The following is a 26,165-nucleotide window of genomic DNA, read 5'->3' as shown; positions in this document are numbered from 1 at the left end:
ATGTGAGCATGAGAGTGACCTAGAGAGAGTGTGAGCATGGGAGTGACCAAAAAGTACACAAGCATGTAAGTGACCAAGAGAGTACGCAATCATGTGAGTGACCAAAAGAGTACGCAAGCATGTGAGTGACCAAAAGAGTAGGCAAGCAAGTGAGTGATGAAAAGAGTACGTAAGCACATGAGTGACCAAAAGTTCTAAATACAGGCCGGGGGGAGGAAGCAAGCACGGGGCGGCAAATTCGAGGAACGAGTGGCAAAGAAATTAAACTAGATCGAGAGAAGGGCTACAAAATTCATGTAACCCACAGGCGGCAAAACCGCAAACAATACACCTCTGGTTGAGAAGCGAAAACTTTTGAATCCATAGCCTGAAATTCGGACCATCCCCCCGTGACCCGGACGAATAAATCAAATCTCGGTGTTTCCCGATTAAACAAAACTCCATTCCGAGAACCAAACGTTAAAAAGAATAAGAATAAGAAGACGACGAGAGAGAGAGAAGAAATATCGCCGACATTAAAAATTCAATACCGTCAACACTCGGTTGCGAATAATGTAAAATAAAAGTTTCATCGTTAGTCAAAACTCATTGGGGTTGGCCAGGGAAAAATTCTGTTAGGGAAAAAGGGGCCACTCCTTTTATAACGGGCGTTCGTTTATCGAGAGCCCGGCGGATTCCAGGGTCGCCCGAAATGCACCATAAGGCTTCTATTATCTCTTCTCTATGTATATAGCATGAGAGAGAGAATGTCTTTAATCCTTTTACACAAAGAAGAAAGGAAAGAGGACAGACACATACACACACATATATTCAATGGAAGTAGTTAGTGGTGGCCTGTGCAACTCTGCATCGAGGAATCTTAAATAATTAAACGCCGTGCAAAACGGGGGGGGGGGGGAGTTGAGGAAAGAGCCAAGATTTCTGCGACCGGTATTTATCGAGAAGAAAATGGCAACGCCCTTTTTTTACCAGCGGCCAACAATCGGCAGCTCCACCCTACGGTCGCAAAAGGCAACTTGCCACGCGATATTACAGTATGTATTAGTGTTATTATATATTGGAAACAAAGTTTTTCCTATCATCCAACAAAAAAGAACGATTTTTTTTTATCAAAAAAGAAAAAGGCGTAAAATTGGTGAAACATTCTTTCTTGCTTTTGGCAACATTACTTTGATTCGAAAATTACACTTGGTTTAATACTGCTTCCCACGGGGCAGTGTAATTATTGCTAGTGATTTGGTTATTAATTGAGTGATTGCAGATTCGTTTTTTTTTTGGCAAAGAACCTATAGGTATACTATAAAGGATCTGGGACACGAAAAAATTAGCAGTTGAAACAGACTTTTCTAGATCTTCTGGAAGTATTATTTACGGCAGTGGTTCTCAAAGTGTGTGTTGCGGATCCTAGGGGTGGGGCGGGAGGGAGGAGGGAAGTACCACCAACCTTTATCGGGGCGCTGGCGATATTGTGTTCCTGTTCTTACTGCTTTGAATTGGTTCTTTCATCGATGCAGAGAATACCTACTGAACTATTCTGGGGCAGTGTGGTCTTAACGCATGGGCTCACCCGGGCCCGGCCCGGGGGGAGGGGCCTCAAGAGAAGAAGGGCCTCACAGAAATGAAATTTGGTTGAAATTTTCTAGAATTCACCTGGTAGGACCTCAGAAAATTCACTTGGCCCGGGGGCCCATGATCCTCTTAAGACGGCCCTGTTCTGGGGTTGTCGTGGATGAACTATGACTTAGGGAGAAGTGGGTCACAGAATTTTGAGAAGCATGGTTTATGCATGAAGGGGAATAAGCTTCGTCTTTGGACTGGGGGAAAACAAACTGATGCCTGTGTTACGGTAAATGTGGTAAATAGGTTATTAAGCATAATAACCGGTAAATATTCATACTTACCAATCGTCTTAATAAGTTTTATAAATTTATCGCTTTTACCGGCAAATAAGCATAATACTCCAAGCGTCGTAGGAAAATTCGATAAATGCTAAAAAGTTATCACTTTCACCGGAGGTTATGCATAATACCTCCTCCTCTTAACCAGATTATAGCGCGCCACCCAGTCTCAAAGAAGTGCTATCAAGCAAGTGGTTGAAGAAGACCTGGGTAATGCTTTGTATACATAAAGTGGAGGTTGTTTCTGTGTAATGCTTGTTATAGCGCTGCCATCTGCCATCGATTTTTCAAACAATGAGTGAAGTATGGTGGTTGAATAATTGTACCGTTGTAGGCCCTATAGCTCTCTATGGAGTTTTCTTTTTCAACAAGGAGATCAGCTCAAATTGCACCTGGAAGTTTTAAACCATAGAAAACCAACGTCCGCGACCACCACTGTGGAGAGGGTGGGGTTTGAACCCGGGTGCTCACGTGCATAATACCCAAGCGTCATTGGTAGGTTTGATAAATACTTAAAATGTATATCCTTTATCTGTGATTATGCATAATACCCAAGTGTAATTGGTGAATTTTATAAATATAAAAAAAATTCCAAATGAGTCTAGTTTGTGTGATGAATACAGTCATACCCCGATGTAATGATAACAAATTTTGCGATCGTTCCCCGATATAATGATGCAATATATGTATAAATTATCATGTATAGTATATCATATAAGTACAATTTATAATGTTCACCAACGATACAACGCATAGGTATTATGCATAATCATCGGTATATAAGGGTGATAAGTTTTTTTAGTCTTACTGAATTTACCAACGACGCTAATTTACATAAACGCCGGTAAAAGTGATTAATTTAGGGGAAATTTTACCAAAATGCTCAGTGATTATGTATAATAACCGGATTTACCACATTTTTACTGTGCATCACACAATACTGATTATCTTTCTTCCCATAGAATGAAAACTAAAGTAGTATTGTTTCAAGCGAAGTCGTTTCTTTCCAATACAGAATACGCACTTTTTCCAGATGCATTCTGAAGTCCAAAATCAGGCTGCTTTAGAAATATACAAAATACCATATAGGCGTATGATACTAATCCTCCTGGAGCTGAAGAAGCTAATGTGCTAATTCTTTGTCTAGTTTGTTTGAGAGCGGAAACGCAAAGCCTCAAACGAATTATACCATTTAAATTCTGGGTGCTGGGGTAAAAAAAAGGTTCCGGTTTCCAGAATCTACGTCGTTCGAGTCAATGGAATCGTTGCTTGAGTTCTGAGTCCACGGGAGGGGGGGGGGGGGGTCTGGGCTTTATTTTATAACCAATCGTTTAATCAATTTTCAATCTAATTCCTGCTTTGTTACCAAACACAAATTAGCAATCTCTTGCTGATGTCTATAGTAATACTGTATACATGGTATCCCATACCCTAAATAAGAGTGGTGATACTGCACGTGAAGACGAATATTTTTCAGATTTCACATCCAGGCAAACGACCCACTTATTCGGGAGATACGTGCAATTGGACAGTTCAGATACCACCAAAATATGGCAACTTTGCTACTATCGCGAGGAACGCAGATGAATTTCTTCCTTCTAGTCAACGGCAACTACGCAAGAAGAAAAATATCGCTCGTTTTCTCTCGTAATGGGTATGCGGGGAGGGCCCCCTTTCAAACCCAGGGTTACTTTAGTACGTTTTTCTTTCCTCCCCCCCCCTTATTGGAGCCAATGATTTAAATTGGATGTTAACATTCGCTCAACATAACATAAAAATCATTTACGATCTTTAAGATTTACGATTTAGATTCCATTGATAAAATTGTATATGTAAATATGAAAATATGTCTTGACATGTACTATCACCTCTCTAATTTTGGCGGCAGAGTTCTGGGAAAGCCCTGTAGCCCTGCCTTGTGATATGTAATCATTGGCTTATGGTAGAAATGCAGTTACCCTGGTCCTCAAATGACCAATCGCTGCTTCTTCTCGTTTCTTACGAGTGATTCAATTTGATAATTCTGTTTTTTAACCACTTCACGGACAAGCTTTTTGGCAGCAAATTTGGATTATCTCTGTTAGACGAATCGGCGATAAATCTGGTAACCTGGTCCCAACCTAACCACATCTTAGGAAAAAGGAAGGGGAAAGTAAAACGTATATAAAAGAAAAAAGTATAATAGATAAGGTAGATAAAATAGAGTTTTTTAGTCCCTTTTCAATCTCACCGTACGTGTTCTCTTTCGCTCTTACATGCATATAGTAGAAAGATAAATTATACCGCATGTATGGAAAAAATCAGTACCACAGGAGTATAGAAAGAAAAGAGGGACAGAAAAAGTGACATGTATTTATATATAAACTGAAATATGAAAAATTAAATATAAATATGATATGTATATACTTTTATATATGTTACGGTAAATGTGATAAACCCGGCTATTTTGCATAATCACCAAGGATTTTGACAAGTTTGATAAATTTCCCTAAATTTATCACTTTTACCGGCGACTATGCATAATACTCAAGCGTCGCACAGTGGTGCGTTTTGCGAAAAACGTGGTCAAAACTATTTACTCGCCTTCAAATTCGTTGCCTATTCTTGAAAACTGTTTGGAACAATAAATATTATGCTTTTTTAACGGCAGGGTGAAGATTATATGATTAAAGGGATTTTAAGGAAATGTATAAAATAGGATATGTCTGCATTATGACTATTGATAGAATTGCGATAAAATACATAGCATGGATTTGTTCATGATATCTCATCATCATATATATCACATTTAAATTACAGTAACATGTAAGAATATTGCTGAGATGCATTAAAAAACTTATAATAGCATAAAAATGCTGCATAAAAAAATTAATTAACAGTTCAAAAAGTAAAAACAGGAAGTTGTAATAAGCATAAAACGTAATTTAAACACAGAAATTTATGATAAAAGTTTATAATGAATGGAAAAATGTTTCTGGTCGTGGTCTGGGTGTAAAATCTTATGGTCAGTACTATATATTAATTGTGTATCATAATTTTATAATCATAATTATGATTTATTAACAGCTAGCTATAATAGCCGGCGTTGCCCAGGTTTTCTCAACATACTGGGAGTATTGAAGAACTGACAAACCATTGTAAAGGAATAAACATGTCTGAGGCGCATTGTTAGGGAACCACGGTAAATAAAATAAACATTCCGAAAGTCATTGTTGAGACCCAAGAACCATTCTTGCCTGATAATTTCGGGCATTTGACCTGTTTTGTCAAACTTTTACAGTGGCCTATCGTTCAAATCTGGTCCTGTATCGTTTACGAGTAGACGTAAAATTTGGTAACGATCGATCTGAAATTGTGGATTTTTAGAGAGAACATATACACAGACAGATACACAGAAAATCAATTTTACATATCTTGATAATTTTTGCAAGAAACTTTTTCGAATTTATTCAAGTTTTTGATGTATGTGATGTTTCCTAAATGAATCAGGTATTGTCCTTTTTGTTCTCTTATTAGTCTCAGCAAATTCTGATATGTGTTCACCACCGATTCTTTGTGCGTACAGTACTTCGCAGGAAATGAGAACGTTTGTTAAGATCAGTCAAGATTTGCAATTCATTTTTTTTACGATTTCTGTACACCTTTCAAATTTTGCTTAATTTAAGCATTTAAAACGTCATTCTGTGTTCATTTCTTTACGCGATTTTCTAAATCGCTGCATTGCTGCCTAAAATTTGAGCTATGATCCTTTATAAGTATTTCGTTAAAAATCTAAATTTTTTCCAGAGTGGAGCACCCTGAGTTTGAAACTAAAAAAGACAAAAAAAAAAATCTGAGGCATGTTTTTCAGCTTTCAATGTTAAAGCTCAAATAATCTGCGGTTATCAGAGCAATAATCTCTGCTATTTTTAAAGAAATTTTCTCAGATTCAAATCTATTCCGCCTTTGTATAGGCAAGCCTCAACTATGGCATGTTGAAGAAAAGTCACTGGGGTCAGCGGAGTAGCAGATATTAGCAGCTATTTTCACCTTTTCATAAATTAAACATGTTAAAGTATGTTGGGAAATGAATTTCAGGAGGTCACATCAGGTCACTTGTTTCTACCGCCACTCACAAAAATGAACTTTTTTTAAACAAATGACTTGGTATTAACAATAATTTAATTTTTAGTAAAAAAACCAAAAACGAAATTCAAAATGTATTTCTGAATTGCTAACGCACTTGAAAGAAAAGAAATAACTGCCTAAAATTCCCTGTGTATGGTACGAAATTTCTGAACGAGAGCGGCCTTGTAAAAGGTTTAGATTGATGTGCGGTATACCGCTACTTGAATCACCACATTGGAGCTCCTTCTGGGCAAAAACTAAGAGGTGATGAACGAAAAAAAATGTACGTCAGAAGCCGGGGGATATTCACTCTTCATCTGTGAAAAAATCAGGGTCGAACGGCAAAACTTTTTTTTGGGATTTTGGCCACGATTTTCGCAAAACGCACCACTGTGCGTCGCGTCGTTTTTAAACAGGATAAATCGTACTATATGATGTACTTACTATACATGATAATTCTCATACACGTGTATTGTATCATTATATCGGGTACGATCGTAAAATTTGTTATCGTTATATCGGGAGGTCCACTTATCACGATCATCTGACACACTAGACTCATTTGAAACTTTTTCATACTTATCAAATTCACCAATTACACTAGACTAGGGTATTATGCATAATCACCGATAGAAAAGTGACAATTGTTTTAGAATTTCTCAAATCTACCAACGACGTTTGGGTATTATGCATGTTTGCCGGTAAAAGTGATAAATTTATAAAACTTACCAAGATGACTGGACCATACATAATAACCGGTTATTAGGTATAGTACCCGATTTATATCGCATTCAACCATAACATATACATCATTCACATAAAGCTTCGCGATGGTGACGAGAGAGAGGAAAGAAAACACATAGAACGTGTTTGAATTTACTCCACTGGCGTTTGGACGCAATATTACGTCCGTGATCGTAAAGGGAGGTTTTAAAGACTTTTTTAAATGTATGTAAGCTGAAAAGAGTTATCAATTGTGTTGTCGTTATCAACTGTAGTCCTTTGACACTTTTTTTCTTCCGTCCTCGAACAGGTGACTGAGCAACCAACGGATTCGAAGAACAGACGAAAGGGAAGTGTGTAAAAAAAAAAAAATAGAATTTTAGGACCCAGTGATGACCATCAATCGAAAATTTACATGACCAAGCTTAGTGGTAACTGCTGTCGCCGGAAGTGTTCGATGCTGTGATGGAGGCGATGCTTCTTCCAGAACGGATATGGAAGGAGATGATTGCTGTTCTTCGCCCTGCGGGAATACGGGTGGCAAACGCCGCAAACAAAACGTCGGTGAGTTTTTACGCTGAATGATTCTCCTTAATTAACACTTTCATGTGATTAACCTAAGGCGGAGGGAGGGGGGGGGGGTAAACGACCTTTTAGGTCCGCGGGACAGATATACGGTATTTCTGCCGCTCGCAGGCCAGAAACTTGTGTGTGTAATGTAAGGTAATCATTATGTAAGGTGTACTATACGTAAGGGGCTATTCAAGTATTACGTAAGCAGATTTTCAGCCATTTGTTATTCCCCCCCCCTTGCCAGCTAAAGTCAGCAAAACACTGACCCCCCCCTCCCCACCGTCAGCAAAATTTCGCCAGCAGCTTAGAATATTTCATATCTTCAAAAAGGGGTGGTTGATGACGTAAGCAACCTTCAAACCCCCCTCCCTCCTTGTCATCAAAAGTCAGCAAATCCGAAACCCTCTCTCCCCTCGATGTGACGTAATACTTGAATGACCCTTTAGGTCATGTATTCTGATCTGTATTTTACGGGATATTCCTGTAATTTTGGCCATTGGATATTCATGTAATTTTATAATTTTTATAAAAAATTTGTTATAAAATGCCCCGTTTTTTCTCTTATCATCTAATGACAACGTTTTTTCGTAATTTCCCTTTTCATCTAATGTGGCCCGCTACCTCAAACTTGATTTTGTAAAAATGAACTATGCGGCACATGACCAGATTCCATTAATGACCCGAGGCACAATTACAAATCAATCGAGTGACCCAGGGCACTGTTCAACATCACTTAAGTGGCTCGCAGCACATTCTTAACTCACTTAAAGGCTCAATTACATTGGGCAAGTTTACTAGCTATTTTTCGGCGAGTAAAGTAGCTGGCGAATGAACCGGTTTCAACTAGTCAGTGAATTTTAATTACACAGGACTAGTAAAATCACTCACTCAGGGCCGCAACTAGGGGGAAGCAGGCGGGTCTCGTGCCCCGGGCGCTAGACCCATGGGGGCGCAAATTTCATTCTGAAACTTCTCCTTCAACATTACAAAGGGGCGTCAAAATGCGCGCTTGCCCCGGGTGGCCAAGCATCTAGTTGCGGCCCTGCGCTCACTAGATGAGCGAGCAACTCGTTTGCTTTCCCTTCCTTTCTCGTGTGTTGCCGTCTTTCTCTCTTGTTGCGAGCCAAAGCGAGAGGTAAAAAAGTAGCCACACCCATGTTGCACCCGAGAGATAACAAAAACGCCGGCGAGTAGCGAGAAAAGTAGCCTACCCTTCAACATTTCTCGCACTAGCAGAGCGAGCGGCAAGTTTACTTCATAACGTTATTACACAGAACGACTGTAGTATAGCAACGAGTAAAACCGCAAGCGAGTAGTTTGTAAAATCGCCCAATGTAATTGAGCCTTAAGTGATCCACTGCACATTTCCAGCTCATTCGAGTAAATGCGCTCGAGTGGTGCAGTAGTAAGATGCTCGTCTGCCACCATGAAGATTGGTTTCAAGGCCCACGGGTTTGAATCTGGGGAAGAACATCGAAAATTATTTTGTTTACCTACCGAGCCTAGGGTGACCACTGATATATAGATGGCACCTTCATTTCCCACCCAACTGGTTGGAAATTCGTGATACGACAGGAGTTGGTGTGCGGTAAATAGATCATTCAAGTGACTCGCGTCACATTTACAAATCAATTAATTGAGCTGGGGCACTGTACTAAATCACTTACGTTGCTCGTGGCACGTTCTTGCCTCATTTAAGTGACCCATGCACCCATAGCACATTTCCAGACCATTTAAATGACCTGCAACGTACTCCCAGACCAGTTAAGTGACCGCGGCACATTTATAAATCACTTAAGTGACCCGATAAGACCAGATACAAATACAAATACAAATACAACGCCACAACAGGCAAAATGCCCAACGAGGTGGCTGATAAAAAGATGCCCATAAAAATATGGTTGTCATATGTTTCAAAAATACAGCAACCCAATTAAAAATGCCATTAACACAAATTACAAACAATATATACACATGATAAAATATTATACAATGCCCATAAAGAATACTTATGGTTGTCTTATTCTAAGAATGGATAGCTTCTCGATTTACCCCAACATGTTTATCGTATTTCTTTTTAAACGTGCCAATTGTGTTACAATTTACTACCTCCGCGGGTAAGCTATTCCATTTATTAACAACCCTATTGGAGAAAAATTCCCTGCGACACCATAACCTTGCATTGTCCCTCACCAATCGATACTGGTGTCCCCTTGTAAAAGCAGTCGATTGGCGGTGTACTAAAAGTTCATGGTCCATCCTATCCATCCCATTGAAAATTTTGAACACTTCGATCATATCTCCTCGACACCTGCGTTCATCCAATGTAAACATATTCAAAAAATGAAGTCTTTCTTCATAACTCAAGCCCTGTGTGCCAATAAGGACACGCGTAGCTCTTCTCTGCACCCCTTCAACCAAGTCTATGTCCCTCTGTAGGTATGGTCTCCAAAACCTTACAGCATACTCCAGTCCAGGACGAACTAAGCCTCGAAAAAGCGGAAGAATGACTTTAGGAGAACGCGAAGAGACAAGAGAACGCGAAGAGACCTGTCATCGCGAAGAGACATCCTGTCTTACACTTTTTACAGACACACTAGCGTTTTTATTTACAAATCAAACTTGTAAACAATTAAGTGGTCCGCAACACATTCCCGGGTCACTTGAGCGACTCTATACACGTTCCCAGATCACTTGAGTCTCCCGCGACACGTTGTCCACCCAATGAACGCCCACACTTTCCGAAATGTTGAGTACCTTATTCCCATGTCCTTCTTCACCCGTGCAGCAATAAGCTGAAGACATCCAAATAACTCGAGGATCAGTGCAGAAATATGTTGTCAAGACTCAAGGTTCATCGAATCACCTCAAGAGGGCGATGTGTGGGAGTCATAATTCCTTATACTATATATGCAATATTCATACTCATGTATAACAAAAGACTGATGAAAATCTGTATCGAAGAAAGATAACAAGTCAAGTAGCAGACAAGCTCATCATACAACGGTTGTTACAATGGACAACCGACAATAAATCAATAATCGCGGACGAGGGCGGGGTTGTCCTTCTTCAGGAATTCCATAATCATGGACGATGTCCGGATTGTCATGGATTCCGCATCATCTTGCCATCACCGCCACCACGTCCTCACTTCTTTTATATCCTGTTAAGATGGATCTTCCGCCGTCAATCTACCTAATGGATATTTAGGTTCGACCCACACACACACTCCTCCTCCATCTTTTTCTTATAGGTTCGTGTGTGACGTGATCTCTGTCTATCTCTCTGTAGTGACAAAAGGACGGTATCAGTACCTAGGAACCAAAATAAAAAAAAACCGTTTCTTTCGTGTTGAAGTGATGATGACCAGTCCACTGGGTCTGGAATGAACTCTCGCTCCAGAGGGCGCTTTCGGCACCTCACGCGACGTTCACTGGGAAAGGTCCCGTGAAAAACGTTGATGTACATGTGCACACACACACACACGAGCCAGCCTCGCGTGACAATGCCTACTTTGGACACGTAACACATGAGACAAGAAAAAAAGGGAGAAGAACATGTTACTTTCAATACACGTCAGGTCCATTAAAAGAAATGCGCTCAATGATCGTGAGTGAAATTTCTCGGAAAGAGTGTCAATGGGCATATCATTTCCCTACTGGGAGTTCCTTTTCCCCACCACCCCCCGCCCATCTTACCCGTGTGTGACATGAGCACGTTTTCCATACAATTCATATTCAATATATATTTTTTAACGTGCTTATCGGCAATCATCTTCAAAATATTGCCACTATTAATGGAGGAAAACAATTCTTTTTCCCCGTGCGTAAAATGTATATGGTCACGTAAAATGTCGTTTCATATTTTTGGAGGTGAGGGGGAGAGAATCGATCATAGCCATTGGCAATTGACAACTGGGACATCGACGTCGAGTTGAGCAAAAATCATCGAAATGCAAATACCTACCAATGATTTTGAAAAATCAATGATCGAGAAAAATACATAAATATGTATATGTTGCAGTAAATGTGATAAATCGGTTATTATGCATACGTACCAATCGTCTTGGTAAGATTAATAAATTTATTTCTCACTTGTGCTGGCAGATATGCATAATACCCAAGTGTCGTTGGCAAATTTGTTAAATACTGAAAATATTATCATTTTTACCGGTGATTATGCATAATAACCAAGTACCGTAGGTAAATTTGATAAATAATTGAAATTTATTGCCTTTATCTGTGATTATGCATAATATCATTCTGTGATTGGTGAATTTGATAAATATAAAAACAAATGAGTCTAGTATGTTTGATGAATATAGGTGGACCTCCCGGTTTAATGATAACAAATTTTACGATCGTACCACGATATAATGATGCAATACATGTTCATACACATAATGAATACTGCGTGTATTTCAAATAAATATGGCATTAGTTTTCATCCATTAGCTCTTGTTTGTGAGATGTGAAAATAGCGTTATTTACGTTAACACACTAAATTAGCCTTAGGGTATAGGCGTAAAATTGAAGGAAAAAAATTGTTTAATTAATTTTTATCATTTCAATTGATAGAAAAAGACATGGCAACACTCCTGTAAATCTCAATAGCTTAGTTAAAAATCAGAAAAGAAAAAAATCAGATAAAAACAACCGGAAAAGTTACTTTTTTTTCCACTCCGAAAACATCTTTTGTTGGAATTCTTAAGTGAACTTTGTTTACGCGGTCTCTTTAGAGATTCCAACAGTAATCTACCATCATATGAGTATTTCATCTGCCCCTGGTATCGGTCTACCATTGCTTTTATGTGCTAGTGAAACCGTTCACCCTTTTCCCTCATTAGTATCACCTAGATTTTCGGGGAAACTGTCTAAGTGGCTGCGCAAGTAATGAACCGTTACGCTCATATAGCAACCAAGATCTCTAAAGTTGTTGAGAATGCTGCTAACTAGTTCAACATAGTTTTCAGCCTTGTGGTAGGCAATAAATTTCTTGACAACGAGGACGAATGAGATCCACACTATCTCATTCATGGAATCTACGAAATGATGACCATTTATGAGCTGTCTGATTTGAGGACCATCAAAAATTCCAGCTTTAAGTTTTTCTGTATTTATTCCATGAAATTTTTTGTCCCATGTATGCAAAGCAAGGGCTGTTCTGTGATCAAGAGCTTTCATGAAGTGTTCCATTAACCCTAACTTTATACACAACGGAAGCGAGATGATTCTCTGTCTCGTCTGGCTACCCATCCAGTGGTATTGTTAGGGTCTGCTATCCCATAGGCACACAAAACAATGACACATCGTGTAGCCCCCCCTTGCTGACCAAGAAGAAAGTTAATCATTTTCAAGTCCACACAAATTACTCACTGATGTTTGTGAAACTACCTCCTCTATGACCAAAAGTGATAGTATCGTATTCCTATTTCATTTTGGTTGAGTGAGCAATGGGTATTGACCCCATTTCAACTACTTCTCTTCCCATTACTCCACTGTCATAGATGTTATGTACAAGTTTTATATACTGTGTGTGGAGTCCAAACTTTATCTTGGTCACCAAGCTTAACGCCAAAATACCCAATGTGAGCTCTTTTAAGAAAATAAAAGAAAAATGGCCTTACCGTTTTCTTTCAGGGTGTGCTCACCATGTATGTAGCAAAATACATCAGGAAGATCATTACGACCTCTTCGACTTGATACCATTTTTTTCTTTTATTCAACCCTCAAAACAAAATACTTCGTAATATATAAAGTAGTTTGCGATTTCCGGAATATTAAATTAATGGAACAGATTAAACAACATTAGATCCGGATTGTTCCCCGACCATGCGTTACGAAAGCCGGACAACACGCATTTAACTTGGACACGCAGAGCAGGAAGAAAAAAACCAGATAAAAACGAATGCCTCTGTGGTGGCCGAGTGGTCATAGTGACGGATTCGCATCGCGAGGATCCGGGTTCAAACCCCACCGTCGCCGCAGTGGTGGTCGGCTGGAGTTGGTTATCTGCTGTTCCCAACTTCGAGCCGATCTCCACGTTAAAAAGTCTCGCCGCAGAGAGCAACAGACCTACAAACAGTACAAATGTAATTCAATCATAACACATCGCTCACTTCACTTCTGAAATATAGATGGCAGCACTGAAACACAACTCTACATACGCACTCAGACTGTTAGGTACACACACGCACACAGTTACACTTCCGGCACAACTCACTAGATAGTAAATTGCCCGTAGATGGTGATAGACCTGAGTTGTGCTCGGTTTGAAAGAAAAAGAAAGAAAGTGTTTTTAGTACTTATTAAATTTACCAACGACGCTTGATTGCTATGCATAATTGCCGGTAAAAACGATTAATTTAGGGGAAATTTATCAAATTCACCAACAATGCTCGGGTAGTACGCATAATCACCCGTAAATATGATAAATTTAGGGAAATTCACCAAAATTATCAAAATGCTTGGTAGGTATGCATAATAACCAGCTATTATGTATAGTACAATAAAAGCATGTTATTGCGTTGTTTCATATTGTTTCATGTTATTTGATTATTTCAAAAATAAGCCCACAGCTTTATGTGAAGGAGCGAAGACATGTGTCTGATGCTATATAAGAGAAATGCTTGAACATAATGTGTATGATGTCAAAATAGAGAAACTGAATTAAGCAATAAAATGGCAGAAATAATCGAAATACCAATTCGTGGAAAATACCTCTCAGCCAACAACTCAAGTTACAGTTCACGATATACTCCTTAAAAATTAATTGAAGTATTCAATCACGTTAGAAGCCAAGCTCGACCTCCTTCTTTTAGGATTGGCATTTTTTCTCGCCACAGTGTGATATTACAACCTTGTTATCACGTGTAGCTTACGTGAAAGCTTCGTCCACTATATTGACAAATTTATCACCAAATTTGTAAAGTGTTAGCCAAATGAGATCTATTCGAATTTTTTTTTTTGAACCAAACAAACACTTTTTTGCCAAAATGTGATAATTTGCTGTCCTTCGCTGCTATTTTAAACTTTGGAGGGGGCAGTGGCGTAGCCAGGTTTTGTTCAGTGGGGGAGCAAAATTCGGAAAGGCGCCATTTTTTATTCTTGCTTTAGGCGCAAGCTTAATATTATGCATTAGTACAAAAAACCTGAAATTTTTGCAATTTGAAAAATCAAAATTGAATTAAATTTCAGTTTTTACTTGACGTTTATTTAAATTAATTACTTTTCAATGATTAATTTATTTTAATTTTTTAATTAATTTGAAAAATGTGAATTATATTTTATGTTTTGTGTACTTATACAAATGCAAAAATATTTCTCTGTAGAATTTCTACGTAAATCAGTGCATGACGAAAAGTTCTTATATTACGTGTGCCTATAATGTCATGGTTATGAGTGGTTTGTGTTCGAGAAGTTTTTTCCCATCAGTTTTTCATACAGGGTGGGTAAAAAGTCCGTAGAAACTTTAAAAATGAATAAAAAGCGAAATAACAATCGTTTGCAGGGTTAGTATCGCTAGGTCACGCGAATTTTTTTAAGACGGGGGTAACCTAAAAAAACAGCCGATAGGTGACGCTGGTACGAGCGACTTCGGTAGAAATATGCAAATGAGACGGTTATAAGAACTTGTGCTCCTAATCCACAATCGGTTCTCCGTTGTAAAGCGTATATGTGGACCTGCTGCACTCCGCCGTTGCTGGATTTGTGACTCGCCTGCAATGTGTTATCCCCTGTGGTGGTGGTCATGTGGAACATTTACTGCTGTAATAAACGATTTGGGGGGCATTCTGTTCGTTATTTGCGTATCTTTTCTTTGACTTGTGTACGTCAGTGACACCTATGGGTTGTTTTTGAGTTGGTTTTTTTTTATGTCAAAAAAATTCTTGTGACCTAGTGAAAAATTAAATTTAATAGTCTTATATAGTATAATAGTACTCTAATGTTTTGTTCTTATGCATAAAAAACTTGCGCGCATATATGCGCTTATGATGCAAATGGGTTAATCTTAATCAACGCCCCCCTCCCCAATCTTAATCAACGCTTATCCGTGGCTCCCAGATTAACATAGAATCTCTTGAAAAAAATCTTCGTTGGGCCACCGCTCCGAGGCGCCTCCGACAAAGGTTGACAGTGTACAGTTCTAGAATCCCTGGACTAGCTGGTTCTTGGTTTTTCCCTCGTTGACTGAACTTCGGGTAAGTGCTGCCAAACCACACGATGGCAAAGTCCATATCAGTAGGTATCGTAAGCCCTCGGATAAGTGCTAATTGAAAAACACTGATCTAGATAAATCTTTTAACAGTACGAGAAGAGAATACTTTTAAGAATACTGAAAACCATCTTTAGAAAAACAAGCAGTAAAGAGATGGGTTTTATTTTGAAAATTGAGAGTTTATCTCAGGTTTCAAAAAATAAACGCATCTCTTCACTGTTCATTTTTCTAAATATGATTTTGTGAGTAGGCTATTGTTTCATACACAACACTCATAGCAAATGAGATGCCGTAAAAATTTGAAACTGTAATTGCTAGACTTCATCGTAAAAATTTGTAACTGTGATCTATTTCATTCAAAAGCTTTAATTAAGTTAACTGTGGTGTAGAATTACAACCAGTCAAAAGCTGGGATGAACGTGAAAAAATCTTCTCATCACGAAATATTGTTACTCATACTTTATTCATTTAAAGGGTTTCACGACCCGCGGAAGTCGATTTTTAATACAAATACAAATACAACGCCACAACAGGCAAAATGCCCAACGAGGTGGCTGAGAAAAAAGATGCCCATAAAAATATGGATGTCATATATTTAAAAAATACAGCAACCCAATTAAAAATGGAATCAACAAAAATTATGAACAATATATACACATGATAAATATATAATGCCCATAAAGAATACTTATGGTTGTCTTATTCTAAGTATGGATAGTTTCTCGATTCGCCCCAACATGATTATCGTATTTCTTTTTAAACGTGTCAATTGTGTTACAATTTACTACCTCCGGGGGTAAGCTATTCCATTTATTAACAACCCTATTAGAGAAAAATTCCTTGCCACACCATAACCTTGCATTGTCCCTCACCAATCGATACTGGTGTCTCCTTGTAAAAGCAGTCGATTGGCGGTGTACTAAAATTTCATGGTCCATCCTATCCATCCCATTGAAAATTTTGAACACTTCGATCATACCTCCTCGACACCTGCGTTCATCCAATGTAAACATATTCAAAAATGAAGTCCCTCTTCATAACTCAAGCCCTGTGTACCAATAAGGACACGCGTAGCTCTTCTCTGCACCCTTTCAACCAAGTCTATGTCCCTCTGTAGGTATGGTCCCCAAAACTTTACAGCATACTCCAGTCCAGGACGAATTAAGCCTCGAAAAAGCGGAAGAATGACTTTAGGAGAATGCGAAGAGACTTTTTTGAAAAGGAGTCCAAGCATTCTATTCGCTTTTTGACCACCGCCGAACAATGTTCAGAAAACCTAAGCCGCTCGTCAATGAAAATTCCCAAATCGGTGACCCTAGTTGCATCCGGGATAGTGACACCATTCAACTCGTAAGAGAACCGTGGGTTATTCGAACCAAAATGAGCGACCATGCACTTATCAACGCTAAACGTCATGCTCCATTCATTTGCCCATGCTGCAATCCTGTTTAAGTTGGTCTGGAGCAACTCCCTATCGCTTTGATTCCTGTGACTAACATCACTTTAAAAAATATTTCACTCAATTCAAAATCAAATGAGAAAAATTTCGAGCCAATCTGATTAATTTGTTTTTTCACAACAAAATAAAAAAAAAATTAATGAATTATAATGCAAACGTGAAAACAAGAAAACACATTTGAACTCGATTTTCTCAAATTGCAGTATTTAAGCTCATCCGTAAGTGTAAAAAAAAAAAAAAAATTCCGCACCAAAAATTCTGAAATTTTGCACGAATATATGTACGACATGTGTCAGTACTCTTTTTCTCGATTTCTCTTTAGGTTTAAACGTACCATTCTCATCAGTTTGAAGACCGCCATGTTTTGGTGAATTTGGCAGAATTTTTTAGTGATGATGCCATCAATTTTTAAAGCGTTATAACTCATTAATTATGGATCAAATTACATTTTTTAACTGAAGACATCTTTCCATATTAGTTTTTCAAAAGGACTCACGTGTGTAATTATTGGGTGGTCGATACTTACCAAAATGAAATAGATATTTTCTGTGCGTGCACGATTTCAGATTATTTAATTTAAAAAAATATTCATATCTCATTGAATAAGGAATTATCAAATTCTGAATTTCTGTACATTGCACAGTGCCAGATTTTCTGTGAATTTGGTGAGAATTGGTTGGAAACTCCGCATGTTATAACCAAAAACATGCGATAAAAATTGGAATTTTTATAGAAAACATTCATATCTCTTCGTGAATATAAGTACTATTCTCACGAAAAGGCACACAAGAATTGCACAACGTTAGTACGTATAGTATTTTGCGAAAGATACAAATTATCTTCAGTTTTTTTATTAAACAGGGTTGATCAAAACCCTTATTTCTTTTTCCTATTTAATTTTTCGTCGGTCCCCTAAATGCGATTAAATTTTCACTGGAAATTGTACAACTGGAAAATACAAAGGGTTCGCGATACCAGAGTTTCCATAATGATATGCTCAATATTTTTCTAGAAATTCAAGAAAATGTCTATAAACTCCAAAAAAAAGACACTTTCGGAAACAGTGAAAGTCAGTGATTGCAGAGATATACGCTGTGCAAGCAAATTTAGAGCGGCCTGTATTATATGGTATTTTAAGAAAACTGTAAGTATTAAATTGACCAATGTGATAATGCTTATCATATTTTACAGAAACCGAGCGACGAATCCGTGCCAACGATCCGGATTACAATTTCCAGTTCCATTATGCAGTACGTATAGATTTTTTTATAATCATTAACGATAAAGACAATCGAAATTACGCGATAAATACTTTTGTTTTGTGTGTGATCTCCTAAAAACAACACTGTATGTCTTTGAACTGTTACTGACTGCAGTTTCTCTGGATCGAAATTTTTCGCACGCTTGACGAAACGCACAAACGTCGAGCGTAAGCGTACCTTTACCTCGTTTCTGATTTTCGTGGTGTGGCCTTTTTTTGTATCCATAATTTATTTGTCACGGCCGGACGAGCATTTTTGAAACCCTCGTTCCATTCATGTTCCTTATAATAATGACCATGCGTCAGGAAGGATGTGGGGAAAGGAATTCTGGGTATAACGAAATACTGCATAATTGGATGGGGTATAAAAGGCGAGAGAATGCAGATGTACACTTAAAGAGATTTCTGGGAAAAAACCACTTCTTGCGCCATATTTGTATCCTCGACATGTAAATGATATGATAATGATGCTTTCTAAATGTTTTCCTCCTTGACTATGATGGTAACATGTATCATCAAATAGTAATAGCTTAATGACAATGGTCCCGATGATTTTTCTGACAGTGCTGCGTGAACCGTGGCCGTTAAAAAAAGCAAACATTGTCAAGATACTGGTCTAGAATCTAATTGCCACACACCACACACACACAAGTTGTTTTCAACAATTCTCTCATCAAAAAAGGCTTTCTAACGATTTCTGCAGTTGAAAATACGTCATTAGCAATGATAGGCTTCCACGTAAATATCACGGATGAATAATATTCCAGGCAAAACGAATGTCTTCTGTACCGTAGGGCAGCGTTTCTTAACCTTTTTTTGCCCATGGCCCTCTTTGAAACATATTTTTTCCCCGTGGCTCCCCTGTCTTATACCCAGAGTCTTCGACCCTCATCTAGAATAAAGATTCTTTGTACGTATTGAATTGATTTTTTTCAGTGAATTTATACTGAATGAAAATTTTGCAAATAAGATTGGCCTCCAGACCACTGGCCTAGAATTTATTGAGCTCACCGCTAGTCCGAGTTCTATTCGGGGCCGTCTCAACATCATGCCCCCCCCCCCTCAGGCAAAGTGATGCTATGGGTAGTCCCATACTTAGCTGGAAATAACAGCCTACATATTTCCTATTTATTTTCAAAATTTATTGTACTATAGAAAATATCATAAAGTGGGGTCACTTATGGACATGAGACCCCCGGGCATGACCCGTCAAAAGAGTGGGACTGACAGAGCTGCAGCCGAGGCCTGATGTGGTTTTCATCATTTTTTGTTTTCATCCTATAAATTTAATATAGAGGAGTGGTCTGTGAAAAATCTAGCCGGGGGGCCTGCGAAAAACCCCATCCTAGAGAACCTGCTGTGAAATGTAGGCGGTGAGGGGAGGAATGAGGAAGGGGGCTGGTAATGATGGCTCATCAATAAAAGTTGTAATGTGGATAAAGTTGTCCGACATAATTAAGAACGGTAAAATAACGTTCGGGACAAAAATACCAGAAATGAGAATTCACTCCGTCACAGGGAGGCAAGTGTGCATTTTGGTGCCTCATGGGTAGTGCTAACAAGCATTGCTGCAAATAGGGTCTTGTGTGCGCCGGGTACCGGACCAGAGGGGGCACAAATTTCGCTCTTTCAACATTACGGGGGGGGGGGCAAAATGCGTGCTTGCCCCGACTGACTAAGCATCTAGTTGCGGCCCTGCTGACGAAGCTCCAACCCTAGGGGTTGGAAGAGAATCGTCCCGGGACGATTCTCAGTTTTTTGTTTTTTCACGCTATAAATCATAAATTCACTGTAAAGAGGGCCCGACAGTGATTTCAGTGTAAGGGGCCCTGCTGCAGGTTGTGGGAATGGGGCTGGTAATGATGGCTCATCAATAAAAGCTGTAATGTGGATCTAGTTGTCCGACATAATTAAGAACGGTAAAATAACTCTGGTTCAAAATACGGGACAGTGTCTTTAAAAGTGGGGTAGTCACGGACATTTTGCACGGTAAACGGTGTGTGGCTTTGCACTTAAAAAAAAATCCCAGGGTCACTTGAGCTGAAAGCATGGGCTTCAGCCCTGGAGTCCGGGACAAATACCATCATTTTTTGTTTTTTCATGATATAAATTCACTATAGAAAGACTCGTGAAGAGTCTGGCTTAGGACCTTGCCCCAGTATGTGGGGCGTTAACTAGAGCCCAGTCATCCTACCCATAGGGTCATCTTTAAGGGCAGTACACGAGGCTTTGTAAGCTTGAGACGCCCCGACGACATCTTGCCTTACCTCATCATAGACATGCGTCAATATTTTATGTCTACGAGACGCGCACTCGATATCCAACGAATGCTGAAACAGCAAAAGTTACACGATTTCATTTTCAAATTTTGAAATGTTAATTAATGTTATTAATTTTCATGGCAGAATAATTACATCAAGACATCTAAATACAGCCTGGCGACATTTGTGCCTCAGAATCTGTTCGAGCAGTTCCGGCGTCTGGCCAATTTCTACTTCCTTTGCCTCCTGATTCTGCAGGTGAGTCTATCGTTATGTCCAGGTTACCTCATTAAACATTTTACCTATTGTGACCTTTGTATTAGTACAGTGACGCCGCTTATTAGAATCATGAGTAATGCTTTCTTTCGGGGTATTGCTATCAGTTTTACAAAGAGCGGATTACCAATATCTTAACACGGGGAAAAATTTCTTTATTGTTATCGGGACTTCGGATAATGTTATATTTTTCCACCGAAAGGTTTTTTTCGCATTCTGAAAGCTAAGGTTTAACCTATAGTTTTCCAAACTTTTTGTTCCATCGCCGTCTTCTTCAGCATTTTTTTCTCTCACATCGCCCCCCTACTCAAGCAAACCCATAGGATCCTATGTTAAACCTGTAGCTTTTATCGCCCCCCTGGACCATTTCATCGCCCACTTTGGGAGACACTGGTTTAACCAAATGTTTTTTCTTTTCTCTGTAAGTTATCGTTACCAGGCTGCAAGACTACGTAGGAGGCTAGAAGGTGTTCTGTCCCACCTTCGTTGTTGACAAACATTTCCGGACTTAATGACATAATTGGTCTGTAGAGAGAGAGAGAGAGTATCAACTGTGATTGATTGTAGTATTCGCTGTGATTCATGTACATGTAGAGCTGCTTTTGCGATGGTATGACGAAAAAAGAGGGCCCCTTCCTGAAGTTCTTGATAAGTTTCTTTCAGCTGACCACATTATTGGAAAATTTCTTTCCCCGAGGGACTTTCTCAAGGGATCTATGAAACGTATTGCACATTGAAAAGAATATCGCGGTTCGTGATAAACTGGACCAGTGGTTTCCAACCTTCTTTAGACCATGCCCCCATCGAAATCACGGTGCCTCCCGTACTTTTGTCTGAGGTACCTTTTTTTCCCTCCCGGTGGAACTTCATAGCTCCATAACAAAGATTTTTTTTAAAAATAATGTAAGAACCACTATTTTTTACTTTGCCTCCTTAACTCTCAAAACCAGGGGGTCTTTGTCTTCTCTCCATTCCAATCTACTTTCTATCTTCTAAGTTAAGAAGTAGTGATTCCTAATCGGTTGACGCAAATTTCATCCGGAGATTTCACCCGAGACATTGCGACCCGTACATTTCGCCTGCCCTGACTATGTGAGTGACGAAATGTGTGGTTGAGTCACCAAGAAAGTGACTGTATGAGTGACTAAGTGAGTGGCTGAGTGAACATATGAGTTTGTGTGTATGTTCTCTATACAAATCTACAATTTTAGATCGATCATCACCAAATTTTGCATATATACCAAACGGGACCGGACTTGTGAACGATAGGCTACTTTAAAAGTTCATCAGAGCAGGGCAAATGCCCGAAATGAGCAAAAAAAACTGTCGGGCAACAGTTGTTTCTGGGGCCTCAACAATCAATTTCGGAACGTTTATTTTAGTTACCGTGGTTCCCCCTAGCAATGCATTTCAGATATGTATATGCCTTTATAATGGTTTGCCACTTTTTCAATCCTCCCAGTAATGAGACTTTTTGAATAGACATCAGAATCATCATCAGCATCACTTTGAGGGTGAGGCAAAGGATGATCCTCATAGAAATCAGTGTTAAAATTGCCGATTTTACTGTAGAAATGCGGAAATTTAATGGCATTTTTCACCACATCAATAATTTCCAAAGTTGTATTGAATTCTAGATTTTTGAAATATTGAGTTCTCTTAGAGATACGAAGCCCATAAAATTAAATATTAACTAATTATCCGGACTTATATATACTTTTGAGTAGGATATCCATGAAATAACACTGATTTCAACTTTTTATTTATATCCTCTCAAACTTGAAAATTAATGTCTTCGTATTGTCTTTTACTATTCAACTGCATAAATTCATATAGTTTAGGTTGTTTTAAAGTTAATTATGGGCCCGTAAAGTACATCGAAGAAATTCCACACGTTTAATTAAGCATTTTTGGAAGCTGAAACAGGCAGAAGGATACCTTGAAGTTCAGGGGGGGGGGGGATCGAAATGCTTAGCACCCCTTAAAAAAGTAAAAAAAAATACAGGGTGTTTTTTAAAAGAATCACCCGATTTGAAAAGCGTATGTTACGAAAAACATTGAACATAGACACTTAAAATTAATTTTATATTACATGGCTAATCATGAAGGGTTTTTTTTCCACAAACCAAATTAAAGTTATTCAATATGTCCACCTTGGGATGGACGGCATACGCCTATACGGTATTCAAATTCATCCCAAACTTTTGCGAGCCTGTTTGCATCCACGGTTGCTGTTATGCGTACCATCAGTTCGGCTAATGTAGCTGTAAGGGGAGGCACATAAACGTAGTCTTCAATAAACGCCCCCACAAAAAGAAATCACACACTGTGAGGTCCGGCGATTTTGGAGGCTAGTGATGTTTAACTGAATCGTCAGGTCCCGTTTGGCCGGTCCCATCGTTTAGGAATGCGATTGTTCAAAAATTCTCGAACGTCCAAGCTCCAGTGTGGTTGTGCCGTTCTTTACCTACCGAGCCTAGGGCGACCACCAATGGATGAAGCCTTTAATTCTCTCCCAACTCCACTGGTTGGAAATTGCCGTATGGCGATGTATGACCGGAGTTGGTGTGCGGTAAAGTAGCGTGGTTGTGCCCCATCTTGCTGGAAAATGAAGTCATTCGAATCGGTTTCCAACTGTGGGAAAAACCAATCTTGACAAACGCTGAAGCGGCGTCCGAAGGAAGAACAAGAACGTTAGCGCTATCTGTCGGCAACTGCGTGAAACTCGAGATTTTCCCCTTTCTACCCATACATTATTCGATCGAAACTGAATAAAAGTTGAATAGGTAAGATTTTTTTTAAATCGGCTGATTCTTTTTGAAATAACCTGTACACACATGCGTCATTCGTCGTTGCTAACTGAAGGCAACTTACGAAATTATCCCAACTGAGCTTTGTACCCATGGCTTTCTACGATGCGTAGTTACAATGTTTCTGGAAACGCTAGAAAGAGTAACGATAAGCTCTCAGCAATACGTTTCTTTAAATCTAGATTTGTTTCTTTCATGAGTCGCGCAGGAAGGCGCCATATTAGTTAACTTAGATACGGTTTGCATGTCCCTCAAAGAAAGAGAGAGATATCACGTGATCCAAAAAGCCTCGTTGAAGAAAACCCGGGCAGCACCGGGTATTACAGCTAGTATGCCCTATAAAACGAAAAATATGTCCAAAAAATCTTTTTCATTCTATCTCAAATAACATTAGTTTTAGCAAAATAATATGATAATGAGAAGTTTTGATTCAAAATCATGAAATATTCAAAATATGCTTTAAAATTTTGAAAATATGCTCTATCACGAAAAAATAGTGAAATATGCAGACATACAAATCCGAGCCCTACTTATTACCATACGTCCCGTTCCACCAAACGGGATGCATGGTCACCGTACTCGCAAACGGGACTTATTTCGTATATATAGTTATCATTCGGTTATTGTTATCAAAACTCTCGAGTCCCGAGGTGATCACATTAAGCGGCGTGGACTGTATTTATCTCATTTTCTTCGACAGTTGAAATACAAAATAAATACTTGGTGTTTTCCTCTTTGGTTCACAGCTAATTCCTCAGGTGTCATCGTTGACTCCAGTCACCACAGCCGTTCCTCTCGTAGTGGTGCTCGCGGTCACTGCCATGAAAGATGCCATCGACGATATCGTAAGTTTTAATTTCGTTCGCTTTGAATATACAGAGTGATTTTGTACTCTTTCGAGAGAAAAAAAAAAGGGATTATGATTATGCACAGCGAGACGAATAACATTTGCAATGGAGACAAGCACATCAGAGCCACAAAACTGGTGGATTATGCGTAGTGGATCTATTGCGTGGATTACGTACTCCTCGGAACTCAATCCGCTTGAATTCTAGAAACCCAGTGAATTCAATTCATAATGTTAGAAAATTGGGCAGTAGGCGAGCGTTTTAAATACAATAACGTTATCACGACACCATCCAACCCCTTAACCGGGACAATGGTTAAAATTGGGCCTGAATGGTGTACGATATAAAAAGTGAAAGGTGGATTGGAAGTGCTTGGTCCGCTCCCTGGAACTACAGCCTGCTGGATTTCTTCTACGAACAATCTTCTAGGGTTACAATCTATTCATAGCTCTAGAAAATTGATTGGACGTGGCGGATCTGTTGTTTCTCCTGCATGTTCCCCAGAACTCAACCCGCTTGATTTCTAGAAACCTTATGCCATATTTCATTCATAATGCCAGAAAAGTGGGTAATGGATTGGACGGGGTGGACCCATCGTATGTCCGCACATTTCTCAGACCTTAGTCTGAACGAACTTATCATGGATTTCTTCCATGAACTTAGGGTAATATTCCCATTTTTAGAGGAGACATGTAATATCATTTCTCCTCTAAAGAAGAGGATGTGCAAACACAGCACTCATCACTCATTATACTGAATGAATGAATGAACGCTAGAACTCAGTCACCGGACTTATCCCGTTACCGAGATCACTTCCAGGCCAACTTCGTGGCAGAGTCTGATGTGTGTGCGCACCTAACTGTCTGAGTGAATATCTAGTGGTGTGATTAATTTTTCACTGCTGTCATCTATATTTCAGAAGTGGAGTGAGTGAAGTGTAATAAGAATGAATATTTGTACCGTTGTAGCCCCGTTGCTCTCTGTGGCGAGACATTATAACGGGGAGATCGGCTCGCATTCACGCCTTGAAATTGGGAATTACAGAAAATCAAATTGAACCGACCACTGTGGCACGGTGGGATTCAAACAAGGGTACTCACGATGTGAGTCCGAAACTATAACCACTCGACTACCACAGCGGCTCATTAATTATAATGGAAAATGGCGGAATTGACTATTGCTTGGCTTCCCACGCTTCCCAGAACTCAATTCACTGGACATCTTCAGTGAATTTGGCGTATACTCCTACTCGTAATAAAAGAGAAGTGTAGGAAAGAGCATTGCGCTTGACCTATGCCTACCACTACTTTACCGCATAACAACTCCGGTCAATTCACTATATAGCAATACCGGCCTTTCTTTTTTCTCTAGAGAAAGTCAAGATATACAGTCAAACCTCGTTGGTGCGTCATCCGGTTAACACGTCACTCCGCTTACCGGGTCTCTTTTCGGAAGTCCCAATTGTCCTCAGGCAGGAATTGGCACAGCTATGGTTTACTCCGCTTAACGAGTCACTCCACGTACTAAGTCATATTTTTGCTCTCCCAAGAGTGACTCATTAACGAGGTTTGACTGTATTTCCGTACTCGTCTTGACTGACCATAAGGGAATTGATTGAATGAGCATGTAATAACTTCACTTTTCTGGTACTATGAGTGGTACGAGGCCACAAACTGATGCTTAACTAATCCCAAACCCATTCTTTCTTTCTTTCTTTTTTTATTGAAAGAGT

At 39.2% G+C, this 26,165-nt stretch overlaps 1 protein-coding gene across 1 annotated transcript in view; it reads left to right on the top strand.

Moving 5' to 3' along the window:
- LOC149079218 (phospholipid-transporting ATPase ID-like) overlaps window positions 1-26,165 on the top strand; it is a 67,311-nt gene that overhangs the window by 13,485 nt on the left and 27,661 nt on the right. The window contains exons 2-5 of the mRNA XM_089240114.1: window positions 7,039-7,292; window positions 18,169-18,227; window positions 20,644-20,757; window positions 24,332-24,430. Of these exons, the coding sequence (XP_089096240.1) occupies window positions 7,223-7,292; window positions 18,169-18,227; window positions 20,644-20,757; window positions 24,332-24,430 (342 nt within the window). The 5' untranslated portion in view covers window positions 7,039-7,222. The remainder of the gene's footprint in view (window positions 1-7,038; window positions 7,293-18,168; window positions 18,228-20,643; window positions 20,758-24,331; window positions 24,431-26,165) is intronic.

Source organism: Pholcus phalangioides, unplaced genomic scaffold (assembly GCF_987345545.1).
Source record: "Pholcus phalangioides strain wild (caught in Gottingen) unplaced genomic scaffold, Ppha-v1.0 ptg000012l_1, whole genome shotgun sequence".
Classification (NCBI taxonomy): domain Eukaryota; kingdom Metazoa; phylum Arthropoda; class Arachnida; order Araneae; family Pholcidae; genus Pholcus; species Pholcus phalangioides.
This window is presented reverse-complemented; position numbering and strand designations above follow the sequence as displayed.